At 39.9% G+C, this 16,833-nt stretch overlaps 3 protein-coding genes across 4 annotated transcripts; 1 reads left to right on the top strand and 2 right to left on the bottom strand.

The window, feature by feature from the left end:
* Positions 1-757: 757 nt before the first annotated feature.
* On the bottom strand, positions 758-6,136 carry yif1a (Yip1 interacting factor homolog A). The gene is made up of 9 exons (XM_084010276.1): positions 6,048-6,136; positions 5,573-5,621; positions 4,609-4,850; positions 3,411-3,515; positions 2,715-2,793; positions 2,567-2,624; positions 2,303-2,458; positions 1,974-2,067; positions 758-1,467 (listed from the first exon to the last, which is right to left on the bottom strand). Exons 2-9 carry the CDS (start codon positions 5,601-5,603, stop codon positions 1,309-1,311), a joined length of 924 nt encoding a protein of 307 aa, XP_083866402.1. The 5' UTR covers positions 5,604-5,621; positions 6,048-6,136; the 3' UTR covers positions 758-1,308.
* A 2,424-nt stretch (positions 6,137-8,560) lies between these two features.
* fosl1a (FOS like 1, AP-1 transcription factor subunit a) lies at positions 8,561-12,023 on the top strand. 2 transcript variants are annotated; one of them, XM_084010272.1, is made up of 5 exons: positions 8,561-8,747; positions 8,861-8,976; positions 9,181-9,435; positions 10,499-10,606; positions 10,725-12,023. In XM_084010272.1, the coding sequence occupies exons 2-5, from the start codon at positions 8,866-8,868 to the stop codon at positions 11,283-11,285; spliced, it is 1,035 nt and encodes a 344-aa protein (XP_083866398.1). In that variant the 5' UTR covers positions 8,561-8,747; positions 8,861-8,865; the 3' UTR covers positions 11,286-12,023. The 2 variants fall into 2 exon arrangements, with proteins under 2 accessions (XP_083866398.1, XP_083866397.1); XM_084010271.1 differs by having other exon boundaries at positions 8,562-8,747; positions 9,178-9,435.
* A 903-nt stretch (positions 12,024-12,926) lies between these two features.
* Positions 12,927-15,618, bottom strand: ccdc85b (coiled-coil domain containing 85B). Its single transcript, XM_084010277.1, has one exon. The coding sequence runs from the start codon at positions 14,802-14,804 to the stop codon at positions 14,202-14,204; it is 603 nt and encodes a 200-aa protein (XP_083866403.1). The 5' UTR covers positions 14,805-15,618; the 3' UTR covers positions 12,927-14,201.
* Positions 15,619-16,833: the final 1,215 nt, after the last annotated feature.

Genomic DNA, 16,833 nt, shown 5'->3' with positions numbered 1-16,833 from the left:
AACCATTCTTAAAATAGCAACACCACAATGTAAACTACTTCACTTCAGCTGCGTCAACGTGATATACATTTTGTCAAGGGATTTGTGGGTTGGGTGGGAATTCTGGAAGTTTAGCCTCAGCTCCTATAATAAATCTTAAAAATATACTGTGTAGCTAAAATAAGACAGGCAGACCCTTAAGGACAAAAAATATCCCCATTGATTAAAACCACAATTTTTGATCCCACTGCCATTACAGCATTTAATCACACATCCTATTATATTGTATATCAGACTTCAAATCTAGAGCCTTCACTTCAAAATTGTAGTTTTTACTTTTTTCCACCAGATTGAGACATTTTCTCAGGTTGACCCATGGTGCAAATATATGCTACTTTCCTGGTTTCCACTAGGGGCATTGCTGCAGTAGGCTATTATGTGTTCAATGCAATGCATCAAAATCAATGTCTTTGCTAATCATTGACATATCTCACAACAACTGTGGCATTATGTAAACAAACTGGGTTTTTTTAAGGGATGCACAAAGGCGAAAATACTGTCACAAGGTCCCACTTTTAAAAATTAAAAAGCTGCAAAAAAGGTCTAAAAAGTAATCATAATGCAGCATAATGACTACTTTTGTCATAATATACAGAATACTATGGGCTTATTATACTGATGCATTAATATCTAACTCAAATTAAACTTAAATCATTCCAGTTACTTTCCACCTTAGTAGCTCTTTGCATGGAACAAAAAAAAAAGTCTCAGAAACTGCTAAAACTGAATACACAAAGCTAAATAAATTTATTTTTTCTACAAAACATTCAAACATGGTCATGCTTTGTCAAATAGATAAATTAAGTCCAGGACTCTGAAGAGAAAGATAATGGAGGACATTAACATACTCCCCCCAAAAAGTATTCAAATCATGTGTAATGTGCGTTTTATGTTTATGTGGTTTGTGTACTGTGGGGTGTGAATATTGTAAAGCGTGTCCAGGAACATTATATAAATGGAAACTTGAACTATATCAGTTATGACTGAACATATCTCACAATGAAAGCCCTTGTCTTCAGGTGGCCCAAAATAAGCATTTGTCAGAATAATACCAGAAAACAACTTCCAGTGAGCCATTTTCTGTCAAATTTGTGGTTAAATGAATAAAAACCATTTAATTAGCTCAACACATGCTGCAGTTCAACACCGTCTACATATGTTTTGAGTTTACTGACAAACAAGCGTATAAAGGCAGGTTTACAAACACTCAAACAACCAAATGTGTTGGTTCAAATACACTTGGACTTCAGGGTATTTAGTGCATCACGGTCACCTAACCAAATGGGAGGTTAACCAATATATAATGATTGGCTGAAACAATGCAGTAGCCACAGTGATATAAAGGCGGAATTGGGGTTTGGCACTTGATCCAGTTCCCATGGAGTCCGAGGCGAGAGAGGGAAGGATCTTCATTTTCAGAGATCGAACCTGCAAAGGCAGAAACATTTTTAAACCTGCAATTTAGGCAAACAATATATTTTTAATAAAATAGTGTGGCATCTGTAAAGTAATACTAAGTAATCCGTAAAACAGCGTGTAAATATATTACCTACTTTTAGAATACAATTCATTATAATTCATAATTCATTAATAATCTTATTTCTGATTCCCATTAAACAGAAATTATTCAAAATAATTTGGGCTTTTTGTTTAAGGAAAAAATGCTTAATCTCAGATTTATAAATTCATAATAGTTGAGCGTTGACATAAGAAAAAATAAAGAAAACATTTGTACTAAAAGTAACAACAAAAACTCGAGACTTTTCCCCACAGAATTCTAAGAAAAAATTCAGAATTTAGAACAAAAAATAAATAAATAAATAAAAGTTCCAATGTCACCCTAATTGTCTTCTGTAAAAACTAGACGAAAACTATGAATTAGTACAAAAAATGTATTGTATTGTATGTAACACCATAAGGCTCCAAATACTTACAATGAAGAACATAAGGGCACAAGAGGACCAGGCAAGTGCCACAAAATAACCATCACTGCCAAACAGCAAGCCACACATCACTGTGAAGATCATCCTAGAGGAGAAGCATAAACAGTATATGTTTTTCAATAACAACTTATAATGCAGTTAACATTATCCTTGTTACATTTAAAAATTTGCCTTATTTACAAAAGGTATATTAAGCCACTGAGCTGAACCAGAATACATTTATCTACATCTAAGATTTAGCACTTCATCGGTTTAGGGTCAAAGCTTTGATTTTATGTAAAATAGAATCACAATCATTTTAAGTAGAACATTACATTTACCCAACATATTTGTATCCACTGTAGGCAATGAGATCAAAAGTTGAGAGGTCGCTGTGTACCGTCAGCAGGTACAAACTCAACAACATGACCAAGACCTCGATGATGACCCACACGAGGGCGGTGCTGGCACACAGTCCAAGAACCTCTGGACTGAACCTTCAAATAAAGACAGAACAAACTCTTTATTTAACTGAATTGATCAATCGCATTATTTACTGTGAGTCATTAAGTAAATAAGACAAAGAATAAACGTCTTTATCTCACCGTTTTTGAATGCCAAGGGCCATTCCAGCAAGTAAAATGTAGGTAATGAAAGCCATTGCTAAAAAGATTTGAAAAAAAGTACACTTAATTCATACAGAAATCACAAAATACTCTGCTATTGATCATTTTGTACTTATGTTAAACATACTTGGTATGTAAAGATCTGGTGCATTCACATCCTGTCTTGGAGTCAGTGGAGTGTCCCGATGGTAACGAACTTCCCAATCCTATCAAGAACACACAAGTACAGTCTGAGTCATCCAGCAGACTCGTCCAATAGTGTTATATGTTAAATATGCAATGATGATTCGTGCTCTTTTTTTAACCTGGCCGGTCTACAAGATGGAGAAACTTAGCGTACATGAAACATCAGACTGTGAAGTTAAATGAACCATAATAAGATTGAAATATAATAATAACTTAGGGGTCACAGCAGTTGTTGATGATCATTTTAAATAAAAAAAATGTAGTAAAGACCGTAAAATATTACAAGCAAAATATCACATAGTGGGGAAAGTACATTGAGACAAGTATCTTCTTTAGTATGTATTTTTGTGACCCTGGTCTTGTAAGAAGAGTGTGCACTCTGTATAGTTTGTACATTATCAGGGAACAGAACGTTTGGGAGAAATTAACTGAGCTCAGTGTGCTTTTATATCTGCACTGGCAATCACAGCATTCTAATGTTCATAGATAAAGCTGGAGTTTTGGTTAAATGGCTGATTATATTGTGATAAGTGGGTGAAAATATGATACCAGGGAAAAAAATATCAAGCAGTTATGCATGCTGTCATCCAGTACACTGATGTAGGACAAAGTGTGATGAGTGAATGGCTCCGATTACCTGATGCGAGTAAGGGAACATGAGGATCATAAGTTTCTTCATTACATATCTGGTGTCAACGGCAAAGAAGTACTTCAACTTGTTCACAGACATGAATCTGCTGATCTGAAAAGCAAAGTTAATTCATGCAGTTGAGTCATCGTCATTGTCTGACTCTGGATCACTTTGACACCCTATCAATGCGTATTGAAGTTACTAATCCAGTAGAACAACATCAGTCTTATTTATGTGCCATCCACAGGCCTATTATAATGTTCTACCTTCCTTGGTGAGGAAATTCATTGACTCTTATGTAAGAAAATGGTCTACTTGAATGAAAACCTGTCCCCCAATAATGACATCCCTTTGACACTAAGGTTTTGATTGTGAAAAGGCTCTGGGTTCACTACTATCAGGCAAAGGAGGATTGGGGAAGAATTAGACTCTGTGATGTATCTGTATGGTTCTCTATGTTGAAAAACTGCATGGAAAAAAACGTTTCACGTTTGTACAGCAAATTGCTGTATTTGAGGAGACTCTGTACTCCTGTTGAGACATTGTTACTTGTCACATTGACAGTCAGGGTGTGTCTAGATTTGCATGCCACGTCTTACAGCCACAGAGAAACTTCAAAACCTTCAGAGTGTTTGGAGGGTTGCATTAAAACCTAAATTTACTAGAGATGCGATGATAGATTGGTCATGACCGACCAATCAGTCTCCTATACCTTAGTATTTGCCGGTCGTATTCACAAACACATGTGCTGCACGATGGTTTTTACATTGTGCACACAGCGGCACAGACAGTAACATCACAATCACACACACAAAATGCATGTCATGTACACAGTGGCAGCTGTGACACATAACAGACCAACATACACATTATGTTGTCGGTGTGCGAGTTCTTTAGCACAAATGAAGAAGACAAAGCTCATTTGTAGAGGAAAAACCTTAAAACAAGGTTTTACAACTAGAAGGTCCTGTAACTTGGTAGTAGTATCCAATGTTTTGCGAACAAAGAACTGAATATCAATTTTGTAGGAAAAGTTGGCAAGACAAATATTGGAATCAGCCAAGAGAGCATCGCTAATATTTCCAACTGTCAACTCGAGATAGTGGCAGGTGTAAAGGTACTGTTAAAGTTACTATATTAACACAACATCCTGTAGCATACATCATGTCTGAAGGAACACTGTCAACACTCTGCTTTTCCTCACCTCTTTGTTCACCATATCCTTTCCTTGGTTGGCTAACGAGGATCCATACATCATTGCAGCATTGGCCATTGGGTCAGCAAAGACGTTGTTAGGCCCACCTCCTTGCATGTCATTTGAGGGTCCGGAAATATTGTACCCGGGAGTGTAGTATCCTTGATTGTTCATGGCTGGTGCTGCAGAACTGGTGTCATCAAACAGGATAGAATCTGCTGTGGGGGGAGCTGCACGAGCTCTCGGTTTAGCTGTGAAAAGACGGACATAACAAAGTAAATGGAGGGCTTTGCGGTTACTCCTGAATTACCCACACTATCAAATATACACTGAACTCCAACAAAATTGTTTATTATGTTAATCCAATCACTTAAGACCCCTCAACCACATCAAGTCTTTCCTTTAGTAAGAGTGAAACAATATCACCAAGATAAGCTACTCCAAAATTATTAAATTGTTATGAGTGAATGTAATAATGAGTGGAGGTTTACACTCAGTTGCCAATTTATTTGATACCCTGAGTTAAAAGTAATGCACTGTAGTTTTTGCAATACATTCTTCTTCCACAAAGTTATTGTTTGTGTGTTTTTGTTCCAGGTGTTTTAGACAGGTGTTGCTTCCATGCCAGGGAATTTTTGGAGGCTTTGCTTTGTCGTGCTGTTGAATTGTATTACATTATACTGACAAGTGTTTCTAATATTTTCTCCCCACCACGTGTCAAATAAAAGTAATTATTACCCTCGCGTAGGTACAATTTACTCATTTAACAGGCTGCATTAATGTAGGTGTACCTTATAAACTGGTCTTTTAGTGGATCACCCGTCAAATGTTAGCAGTTTGTCCAGCTGTGTGTCGCAAGTTAAGTAAACAGGAAGTAGAAATCGTGGACGGATATCTAACAGATGTTGTTTTGTTTTTACAAGAAATGGTAAGTGATCATAAGGTGGTGACATTAATTAATGGGGGAACTTACTTGCTCGGTACCCCTGATGTGGCAAGTCCATTATGATGTTCGCTGACGCCTAAAATAAAAACAATGACACGTTAGTTACATTTCAGCTTAGTTAACGCTTAACGTTAGCTAACCCAAATTAAATTGACATGTTCAGATAGCTACATTAATCACGGGTGTGTTGTACCCCAGCTAACATTAACGTTAGTTACATATCAGTAAGAGGCTAGCTTTAAACACTCGTATGCTAATTCCTGCGGGCTAAACCTACGTATAAACTTATTCAACCGTTGCCACTATAGCTCCCAGTTCATGCTAGCTACCTAACGTTAGCATGGCGTACTAAGTTAATGTAACATAATTAAAAAACCCCAGGTGGAGACGCACAGGTGACTAAGACGCGTTAAACAGTGACATTTAACATCCCCACACAGCTTTTCCGAGAGATAATGTTATGATTATGAAGTTAAAAAATAACAAGCAGGAGAGCTCTTACCTGCACAGCTAACGTTGTTAGCTTGCTACGTGGCTAACAGAGACCTCGGGCTGATCCCACCCATTCACTGCGGTTGGTCGACTTCAGGCTGCCTGCGTGGCAGAAAAACCATGAGAACTACACAGTCGTACCAACACACACAGCGAAGTCTACGTCTTAATGTCTCTCTTGCTTGTGATGACATGTTTCACTACATTGCACCTTAAGGGAGCCACGAACTACAATTTTAAAACTGACTACATACTTTGCAGGTTAAATTATAAACAGATGAGAAAAGTTAACATAAAACGACTGTATAATATCGACTGTAGACTCTAGTTCAAATGAGCTCCATCTGGACCAGTTACACTGGTACTTTCACTTTTACTACTTAAGAACTGTGGTGGCCAATACTTCAGCAGTTTAGGGCTATTTGCTATAATGTATTTAAACTCATACGGATTTGTACATTTACTTACTCTACCCAAGTACATTTAGCTGCTAATGTATCTATATTTAAAAATGTTGAATGCCAAGCACAAGACAATACATATTATATTATATTATATTATATTATATTATGTATTCCATTTACAGTATTTGGACTATAGTTATTTAGGGTTATTATATTTTAAAATCGTATTTACTTATACAAACCATGACCTGGACAATATGTTTGTACTGTTTTTGTACAGGCAAAAACTGCTCTGTGCAAACATGACAAAAATAATCGAGGTAGTAGTGAATTGACATGGTGTAAATTGTGATTTACAACACCCACTTAATCAATTACATTTAAGTGTGTGTGGCATGAGGACGCTTTTATGCTCTGTGAAGCATTTGTGTGGGTGGGTGTGGAGGAGGGATTTTTGGGGGTGAGTAAATGGTAATGGAATCTAAACTCCCCTCATCCCCTCCAGAATATCGTTAACTTTTGTATGGAAAATGTGAAGTGAAACAGAAAACAACAACATACTCACACACCTTCACCTGCGGATATTCATTAACTTAAAAACAAATACTAGTTACCCAAATGGAAACATCTGATGAGCAGACATTACCTAATCAAATATAACATTAAAGAAACAGCTGGTGGATGAACGGATGCAGTCATGGGTGTGAAACATGTCGGGACTTGTCACAATTAGACACATTGCAGTGTGGCATCATGCATTCCTGTAGCTTTAGTCATCTGACACTCACCTTTACCCCATATTCCCTTTATATGATGGCATATATATATATGGCAGTTTCAGTTTGTTCTCATTCATAAGTTAAGAAGGGACAGAAGGCCACGACTCACAGATCAGGATGATTTATCTGCACTATTTTTCTTTTTTCCTCCCAAAAAGGGACTACTTACTGTCTTTGCAATTCACTTAAGTGACTTAAAAAAAGGAAAAAGAAATACAATCCAAATCCTAGGAGAAGAATTAGCAGTCATGTGAGACACTGGTGCATCATTAGGAGAAATCAACCCCTTGCCGGGAACTCTATCCTTAGGGGCTGCAAGGTCAGCAGCTGTGTGACAGACTAAGCTTACCGAATCTACTGCACGCAGTTTTTGAATCTTTTACTATTTTGTGCTTGCGAGTAAAAAAAAAAAGCCGTTGAAACGGATGGTGATATAACTGAACAGCTTTGTGGCAATGCACTGACTCATCTCTACAGGCATGCCTGCACACTGATGTGGTTTGTGAAGTGAGAGTGAATGCCAAAAACCTCAACAGAGCATGCACCCAGATTTTACTCATATATAATCTATTTCTTAACCGATCCACACATACTATATATGCAAGCTTGAAATTCATATTGAGTATTAGAGTAGGATTTATTTTGTCTTCTTGCTTTTGTACTTTTGGGAGTATATTTTACAGTCGACATAAATTGTGAGTAAGATTTCATTTTAATTCATTAATTTAATACTGAACACAATTTTTTTCATAATTTCAACATATTTATAACTTCTAAAATGAATGTGAAATGAAAATTCAGTAATTTCACTTTGACATAGGTTTGAGCCTATAGGCTACTTGAACATACTCATAAACACCTCCCCATAATAATTGAAAATGGAAAAACAGTATTTTTGGCAATAAAAAGAAAGCCCTCAATGTTAAACTAGTCTCTTACCCCCTTTCCGCTTGTTGAAACGGTAACGATCTGAACAAATACTGTCCATATCTCATCTGAAAAAAAGTAGGCTACTGAAATATTCAAATTAAAGTAAAGTAGGCTACAATTTAGATTTAGTTTTAGAGCTTACTCGTGTATATATTTACTTTACATATTTCCCCTCGGCGTATATTAATTAAGTGACAATACTTCCATCGGCGTAGGAAATTGTAGTAGTATGTCAACCACCGCAACAGAAGAGGTTTCTGTCCAAGGAATCCCGGGTGCTACGCACGGGAGGAAACTCTCACCATATATGGTCAATGGCGTCACGGCACGTGGTTCGATTCGTGTGAGGTTTCAGACAACACTATTTCCCGTAACTTCAGAGGGGCGTGGCGAACCTATAGTGCCGCTTTAAGAGTTTACAATCTCACAATCATTTCCAGACTTTGCCTTCTAGATGTGTGACTAAGGACGAGAGGATGTTCCGTTAGTCGTTTTTGGAAGTTTTAAGGCGATTTGAAAAAAAGCGAGGCGGCATTTCCTTCCTTGTTCCCCCTTGAAGACGCACTCTTTTGGACTCTACCGATTTACCACAATAAGGTGGGCTTACCCGGAGTTTGATTTGACGCACGAGATTCAACCTGACAGTACTTTCGTCACACCTGAAAGCTTCATAGCTTCAGTTGGATTTAATTCTCTTTTCATTTAAACAGAAAAGATGTATCGAGACTTTGGGGGTCAAGGGAGAGGCAACCCGGCGTACACGGGCAGCGTTTCTGGATCAAACACCTTGGGAACCACCAACACTACAACTACACAGCAGGAGCAGGTAGGTGTACTTTCATATAGTGTATGTCCATACAATAAGTCAAACGCAATACGTATATATTAACATAACCATGATTAGCTTAAGCATCAGTTATGTTTTACTTGAATTATTTTTCATTTACATTTCAGGAACCATGTATTTTGTTATGGATCACCTGTTGGATTCTGTACTTCCACCGACTTACCCTTTCTGTTTTTCCAGAAGTTTACGATGGCTGGCAGCAGTCAGTTTGTACCAAGCCTCAACGCCATCACAACCAACCAGGACCTCCAGTGGTTGGTCCAGCCCTCCCTCATGCATCCGCCAGGCCCTTCACGATCTCCAGTACCTCCTTACCCAACCCTCTCAGGGGCACGGCCTCTGGGTCCACCACCTTCCCAATCCCATTTTTTCAGACCAGGGGTCATAAGAGCAGCTGTAAACACCACTACTTCAACGAGACGCAGGAACGACGAACACGTAAGAAACTAGTCCTTAAATAACAGACTTTTTGAACATGTATACAGTGATATAGACACTGGTGATCGTGGATGTATTGTGTGTCTTGCTGTTTGAAAAGTGTGGGTTGTCAACCTGAGAGAAAACCAAGTGAGCTCTATTGGGAGTCAAATTTTCCCTAGAGGAGATGTAGATAGTGAGGCATGGACAGTAGCTCAATTATGTGTAAGTAGTGTGTAACATCCTGTAATACTATGTGTGTCATTTCCTTTAGATTTACACACTCAATCAATTTTGAAATAGGGGAAATTGTGTGGAGATTTTATTTCATACATTATTTAAATAAGTTTCCAAAAGGAAAACTTGCTCTCCTAGGGGCCAACACAGTTTGTGTTCTTTGATGGTGTTTACTTTGAGGCTATGTTGACTCAGTATAATGATAACCTGTGACACATTGTTTGCAAAGATCTGCTTTTTGTTAACAGAGCAATGTTATTTGTCCACATAAGATGTCATAGATGTTAAAGTAAAGTTCAATGCAACTTGTAAACTCGAGAACCATCGTCATTTTTCGTCACCACCACAGTGTAGCTTAACTTTTTTTTCGGTTTCATCGGGCACACGTTGGCACATATCCCCATCACAGTTTTGTTCTTGGAGTTGTAATTCCATGGTACAGGAAGTTGACTGTCATGTGACTCACAGGGGCAAGTCATGTTCTATGACTCACACCTGAGTCACCGCTGGGGTCTGAGTGTGACTCATCACTCTGAAAGGGCGGGAAATATTGGATCAACGGCAATTATTGAGTAGGGCACTGGATGAAGTCAGTCTGTGTTACACAAAAGCTTTGCCGTTTCAAAATCATTCCGCCGCCATGACTGTGATGACTCATTGCACACACATGGTGGTAGTATTTCACCTGTGTCAGACTGCCAACATGTCTCCATGTTAGATACTCTGAGTTTTTTTTTCCAAAGCAAGCTTTCACAATGAAACTAGACATTAAATGGGGTTTAGTGTTTGACTTTCTGTGTCAGGTTACCTTGTTTTATGAGTTTTAAAATATTTAATCTTTGTTAAGTTATCGCAGGAAGAGATGGAGAGACGCAGAATAAGGAGGGAGCGGAATAAACTGGCAGCAGCCAAATGTCGCAATCGCCGTCGGGAGCTGACAGACACGCTGCAAAATGTGAGTGAACATTGCATAAATGTCATAACATTAATGCTTGAAATACAAGGCACTGGTCTCAGTGAGACATGAGATAATTTACATGTGTGTCTCTCTTTCTCTGCTTTCCCCGGTGTAGGAGACTGACGAGCTGGAGGACGAAAAGTCCAAGTTACAGAAGGAGATAGCTCAATTGGAAAAGGAGAAAGATAAGCTTGAGCTGGTCCTGGAGGCTCACCGTCCCATTTGTAAAATAGACGACTCAGACTCGGATTCTGACCCAAGTCCGTCAACCTCCTCTATGGGGGGCGTCAAACTGGAGCCGTGGGACTTCAGCAAACCCGGACCCTCGACCAAACTGCCAACAAGGATGGAGAAGCCTAAACCAAAGATAACCATCCCCACCAAGCCTGTGACCTCTGCTGCTTCTACCACCACCACCACCCCTGAATCAGAGTCTCTCCACACCCCGGTTCTCACATCTACTCCCTCTCTCATGTCCCTAACTAGTATGATTTTCACCTATCCCTCTGCCTCTTCAGACGCCAGCGCCTCCGCCACCTCTCATGCTGCTTCACATCACGGAAACAGCCACCAGTCTCAAGTCCTTCAGCCCTGCGGTATAGCTCATCGCCGCAGCAGCAGTAGTGGAGACCAGTCGGATCACTCCCTGCACTCCCCAACCATCCTCACTCTGTGATTGACTACCGTGTCATCCTGGCAAGACACTAATGTTCATTTCAGCATGTGGGACAAAAGGGATCTCTGGGAAACATAAGGGATATGAAAATGGTCTTTGTGATAACCATTTTCAAAATGAGCTGCGAGCATCTGCTTCTCTAAGGAAAAGATGATTCTTTACTGAAGATAATATGCAAATTTGTGTTACTATCGGGATATGAATGTGACACTCTTTTTAGTATTGGCATAAATATAAAGTCTTTATATTTCTCATTTTAAAAGCTATAAGGTAGAATGAGTATGTTCAAGGTTCCTTACGAAAGCATTGTATGCAGGATTATAGAATTACAAACTTTATAGAAATAACTGATAACTCCATTTGATAATATATAAATAGCAATATTTCAGTATAATCATGCATTTAAATACATTTTTAACATTGTTACGTTATGTTATGTAACACTTAATGAATGTCCTCTTTAAGGGAAATAGAGTACTGATAAGTAAATGGTCCTTATTTTTATATGAATCCTTTACAAATTCTAATATTGTCTATGCAAATGATTGACCACTAAGGCTGGGCCATAGGAGTTAATATAGATTATACTATTACATATTTATTTTTGAGAGTGTAATATATTTTTTAGTAATGTTTGTTTTTTGTCTCTGACAAATTAACTGTTTGGTGGGCAGTGCCGTACTCTAATCTTTTGTCAAATCTGTACTACTTCACAGAATAAAGAGCAAAGTTTCATAACTGTGTGAAATGTGTGGTGTATTATTATTGTTATTAGTATTATGATTCATCAAAAAACATTCATCAGATTAAAATACATTTTTAAGTTTTAAGATTAGTCAACTGACGGAAGATTAACCTGCACCTATTTTGCATTTAATCAAACACAAATGAGAGTTAAACATCCTCAGCTTGCAGTTTATCCAGTTTGAGAATTTACTCACAATACTGTGTTATAAATTGTATAACTTTGTGTTTTGAACCTTTGGTTGGAGAAAGACAAGTATGTCACGACCTTTGACCCTGGTAAATTATATTGGTCATATATCTTTCACTTTTTACATACATTTTAGATGTTCTAATAGAGAAAATGATATATAATGAAAATAATCACAAGCCTTTTACTGACTGAAAAGGTTTGAGTGCTAACAACATAAACTCTAATGACCGCTCCGTGCCCCCTCAACTGCAAACACTGTGTTCTCTGTTTCTCTATTTCCCCAAAATGAAGCACATCTCTTGCTAATAAAAACATGGCTCAGAGGGCATTGGGTATGTTCTGCTAAAATGGGGTTAGAGAGAGAAACAGAATTGGAACGCGAATCAGATTGAGAGCTATGTATGAGGGAGAAAAAAAAAACATTAGCGTGTACGCTGCTGTCAAAGGATGTCTGTGCATCACTAAGTGGCTAAAAGCATTACCGTTCCCTTCAGCCTTCAGCACATAGGGATCCGAAAATAAAACTGATGAACATCCATAAAGTCAGTCTGTGTGACATGACAGGAGCATCAGTCTGGCACAGTCGCTTCAAACACGAAGGTCAAAACAACAACAGAAATCAATCCTTCGTTCTGTGTCATGTGAACGTGTAAACGCTGGTTTCTGCAAGTCGAACACACAAAGAAAGGTCAGACACAGCACAAAGTGTCATACCCACTGTATTTAAAGCTCTTCAATGCACTACGAGCATAGTCCACCAATAAACAGCTAACGACAAAATAAATCTTTTCTAATCCATGTGCATTATCTATGATGTAAACGGAAATCGGTTAGTTATGCTGTTAATGCAGATAAATCAAGATAAAGAAGGGTTAGAGTTAATGTCACAAGGTAAATACAAAGCATGAGTTACAGAAGACAAAACTGACCGTCGCCCAACTCAAACAAACGCTGTGATATGCTAATTGAACATCAACAACAATGCAATTAAAAAGGTAACACAAGTGAATTTAAACAGCTGCGTTTGAATAGAATACAAATCATTAAAACTTGTAGACCTTGCAGTTTGATACAAAGAGTTTCCAGTTGGATTTTTAAAAAAAGTGACAGAACTAGTTCAGTTCAGTTCTGAGTGAGGTCCACGGACATCTACCGCGTTTGATGCAAAACCTCCACATGTGTGCTGGCTCTGCCCCGGCTCCAGTACATGTACATTATGCACAGCAGCCCCACCCACAGTAAACCTGAAGGGCCTGCACATCAGACTGGTTAATAGGCCTGTACAAATTGTGACAACCATCATGCACGTATGGCACTCCAATCCTTTCCTGAGGAAGAGAGTGCATAAAATAGTTCATTATTGGGCGTCTAGCAAAAGCAAAATATCAAATAGTTTCATTTTTTTCCTCTTTTATCACAACTCATCTATTTCAGTGCTATTGGAATTCAGTGGACTAAATATGGCTCAAAACTGGATTGAAATGAATCTTTAGATCTGTGATTTAAAGATCCATGATAACGCTGTCCAGTGCAATAGAAAAGAGACTTCTACCAGTGTAGGCTAGTCCAGTGCATGAGATAAAATTTATATATGCGACCCAGTTTGTTTGGGTCCCATTTCTTTTCTTTTTTTTTTTTTTCAACAACAGACCACTGAGAAAAGGAGATGTCCCCCAAAACAGAGGAATCATTAGAAAAAAACACTGTAAAATTTAGATACATTATCATCTGGCAAACATCTATTAAATGTTTTTTGTAAAGTCCTGAAAATGTCTATAGTGGTAGATTATTTGTCAAGTCAAAACCTAGTGGCACAAAAGTCTTTGCAGCATTCAGAAGGCCTTAATGCTTTTGCACCAAATTGATTTGTATTGTCTGACAAAGCGTATGTGTCTCCATCCGGTCAATCACATCACCCCTAGTCTACAGATTCTTCATTTGAGTCGGAGAAGCCCTGACAGCTGACACGAACCCCCCCATCAGTCGTCAGGTGAACACACTAGGTGGAGCTGGTCTGGACTTCCCACGCTGCCCGTGCTCGAGCTCCCGTCCCCCAGGTCCCGGGCCACCATGCAGGGCAGGTTGAGCTCGGTGGACCCGCCGGGACTGGAGTCGCTCCTGCTGACACACTCCTCCTCCAGGACCAGGCACAACTCCTTCAGGTCCAAATTCTCCTTCACCAGCCCGTCTTGCATGCGCTCCAGGTCGGCGAGCTTCTTCAAGTAGCCGCCCAGGTCCTCCCGCATCACTTTGGCTGCGTGGTGCCCGAACAGCTGCCATTCCCTGGCGAGCTTCTTCACTTTGAGCCGGTCGTCGTCCAGGAAGCAGCACAGGTCCCGCAGCTCCACGTTCTCCTCCTGCAGGCGCTGATTGATGACTTTCAGTTCCCTGATTTCAAGGAGGTGTCCCTGCAGCTGTTTATTTACCTCTTTTATCAGCCGTCCTCGCTGGATCAGAGCCGATATCTTCTCCGACTCCTCTTTACGCAGCCGGCTCACCAGCTCCTCTTTTGAGCACGTCAGCAAATCCTCGTCAGACATCTTTGACAGTTCCCTATTTATTATCTCCCCTTCGCTACCCATTTCCTATTTGAAAAAACCCTACACCTAGCGGGTAGCCTACCTGAGAATGGAAATTAAACGAGCTGCGATGTGGCTAGATGCTCAACGCGGAGCTAGCGCATCCTCTTCCTCCGCATACAGTGTTTTCCAGATGTCATGTAGCCGAGCCTATGCAATCACAACAGCACCGGAGGCCAAATCATCGCGCAAACATGTGATTTCTTTATTTAGACGGCTTCCTTCGAGGCGCCGCGGCTTTAGTCCTAATTTGCGCTGAAGCCAGCGTCTGGTCTCCGCGGACGATGCCTTGACGAGGTCGTGTGAGGAAAACGCACAGCAAGCCCCCATTAATGTCAATCTGTCATCGTCTCAACCGCAAGCAGTGTTCTCCGAAGGCCTTCAGGAATACATCTGTCCTTATTTTACCTCCTCACGCAGTATTTTGGAGGCAAACAGCCGAACCGTGGACTCTTTCAGTTGGCCTGTGAAGGCCCGGTCGATCCAAAGAGGCTTAATCCCGCAGCCTCGGACGCACACCCTGCAGATGTTGTGATTTTTTTTTACTTCGCTGGCATCGTCTCAGCAGGCTGTGCTTCGCTCGTCTCGGCTAAATGAACTCCGTTTCTCGGTGCTTGTGTCCGTATGCTGCAGCAGCTTCATTAAAAAAAAATATATAGGCTATATATTTTACAAACGATCCATTCTTTAAATTGAAAAACATAACTAAACAAAAATAAATCAAAAATCCAATGTCGTCCTTTATCCGCTCAGCATAAGCATCATCTGCTCATCCTCTGGGGCTGGACTGTTACCACAACAATGTCCGCCTCCTCCACTTTCACGGCTGCGACTCCTTCATGCAGCGAGCTGCGCGTCAAGTTGGAGTATTTCCGGAAACCGGGGCTGCGTTGTCTTCAAAATAAAAGCATCGGCTCGTTGAATTTCAATGAAAGAAGCGAGAACGCGTCGTAGTTAACTACAATGTAGATGTATTACTTCTTAAAAATTCTACTTTGATTAATGGCGTCTTACTCTTGTTTCAAAACAGTCGCGTTCCTCGACAACATTTTTTTTATTTGAGTGGTTTCCCGGAAGTATCTCTTATGTGATCACTGCTACATTCACACTTCATTTGATAGTAATGAGACATGTTAGTGGTTTCCTCTGATGTGTACAGTGGCTCTTCCCTTACCATACTTATGGTAATCTGACTTTGGCCGTGCAGCTACAATATTTAAACATCAGTATGTGAGGGTGAAGATCTGCTCCATGTGATCTCTCACAGCGGGGAACCCCCATTTGGATTCAAACACATTACCTTTATCATGCTGTGACGCCATGACAACATTTCTCAAGGAAAATTAGTGGGGAAGGACTGTGTGAAGTCACTTCCTCTTGGGTTTTCTGTTCCCCTGAATTGTCTCATCATCCTCAAAAACTAAAGACATAAGACCAGATCTTTTGGTATCCCCAAACCATTGCAACACACGAATAGGTAGGAGTATACGTGCCTGTTGGGCAGGGTGCGAGTTACGGGGGAGCAGGGGGAGCCATGGCTCCCCTGGTGGCCACCTGAGCTCCCCTGGAAACATGATTTGTGAAATTTGGGGGGAGCTCTAAAATATTGATATGATTGCCAAATTAATTATATTTTGGCCATGGTTTTCCCTCAAAGGTGTAAAATAAGAGAAATAAAATTGTATTTTTAGTTCGTGATTCATGAAAAAAGTGTTGCCTGCTTGCACGTCGGAGGCGCTTGAAGCGTGGTGCCGCTGGCTGCTCTTATCGCGTGTTTGGCTCTGTGTACAGCTATAGCCCATGTGATGTATGATGTGATGATGATCGATCGGGGTGTTTCATGTAAATATTGTACATAGACCTATGGTGTGCGTGCAACGGATTTTCTCTTTATAATAGGCATATGCTGTTGCTATTAATGACAGGATCAGCATTTAAACTTTGCCCCCCTCCAAAAAAAAAAAAAAAAAAAATGATCGCCCGCCCCCAGCCCCGGCTCCCCCGGACACCGTGGTATAACTCGCACACTGCT

The sequence above is a fragment of the Eutrigla gurnardus genome (genome assembly GCF_963514095.1).
Source record: "Eutrigla gurnardus genome assembly, chromosome: 5".
NCBI lineage: Eukaryota > Metazoa > Chordata > Actinopteri > Perciformes > Triglidae > Eutrigla > Eutrigla gurnardus.
Note: the sequence above shows the minus strand (reverse complement) of the source record. Positions and strands in the feature narration are given on the sequence as shown.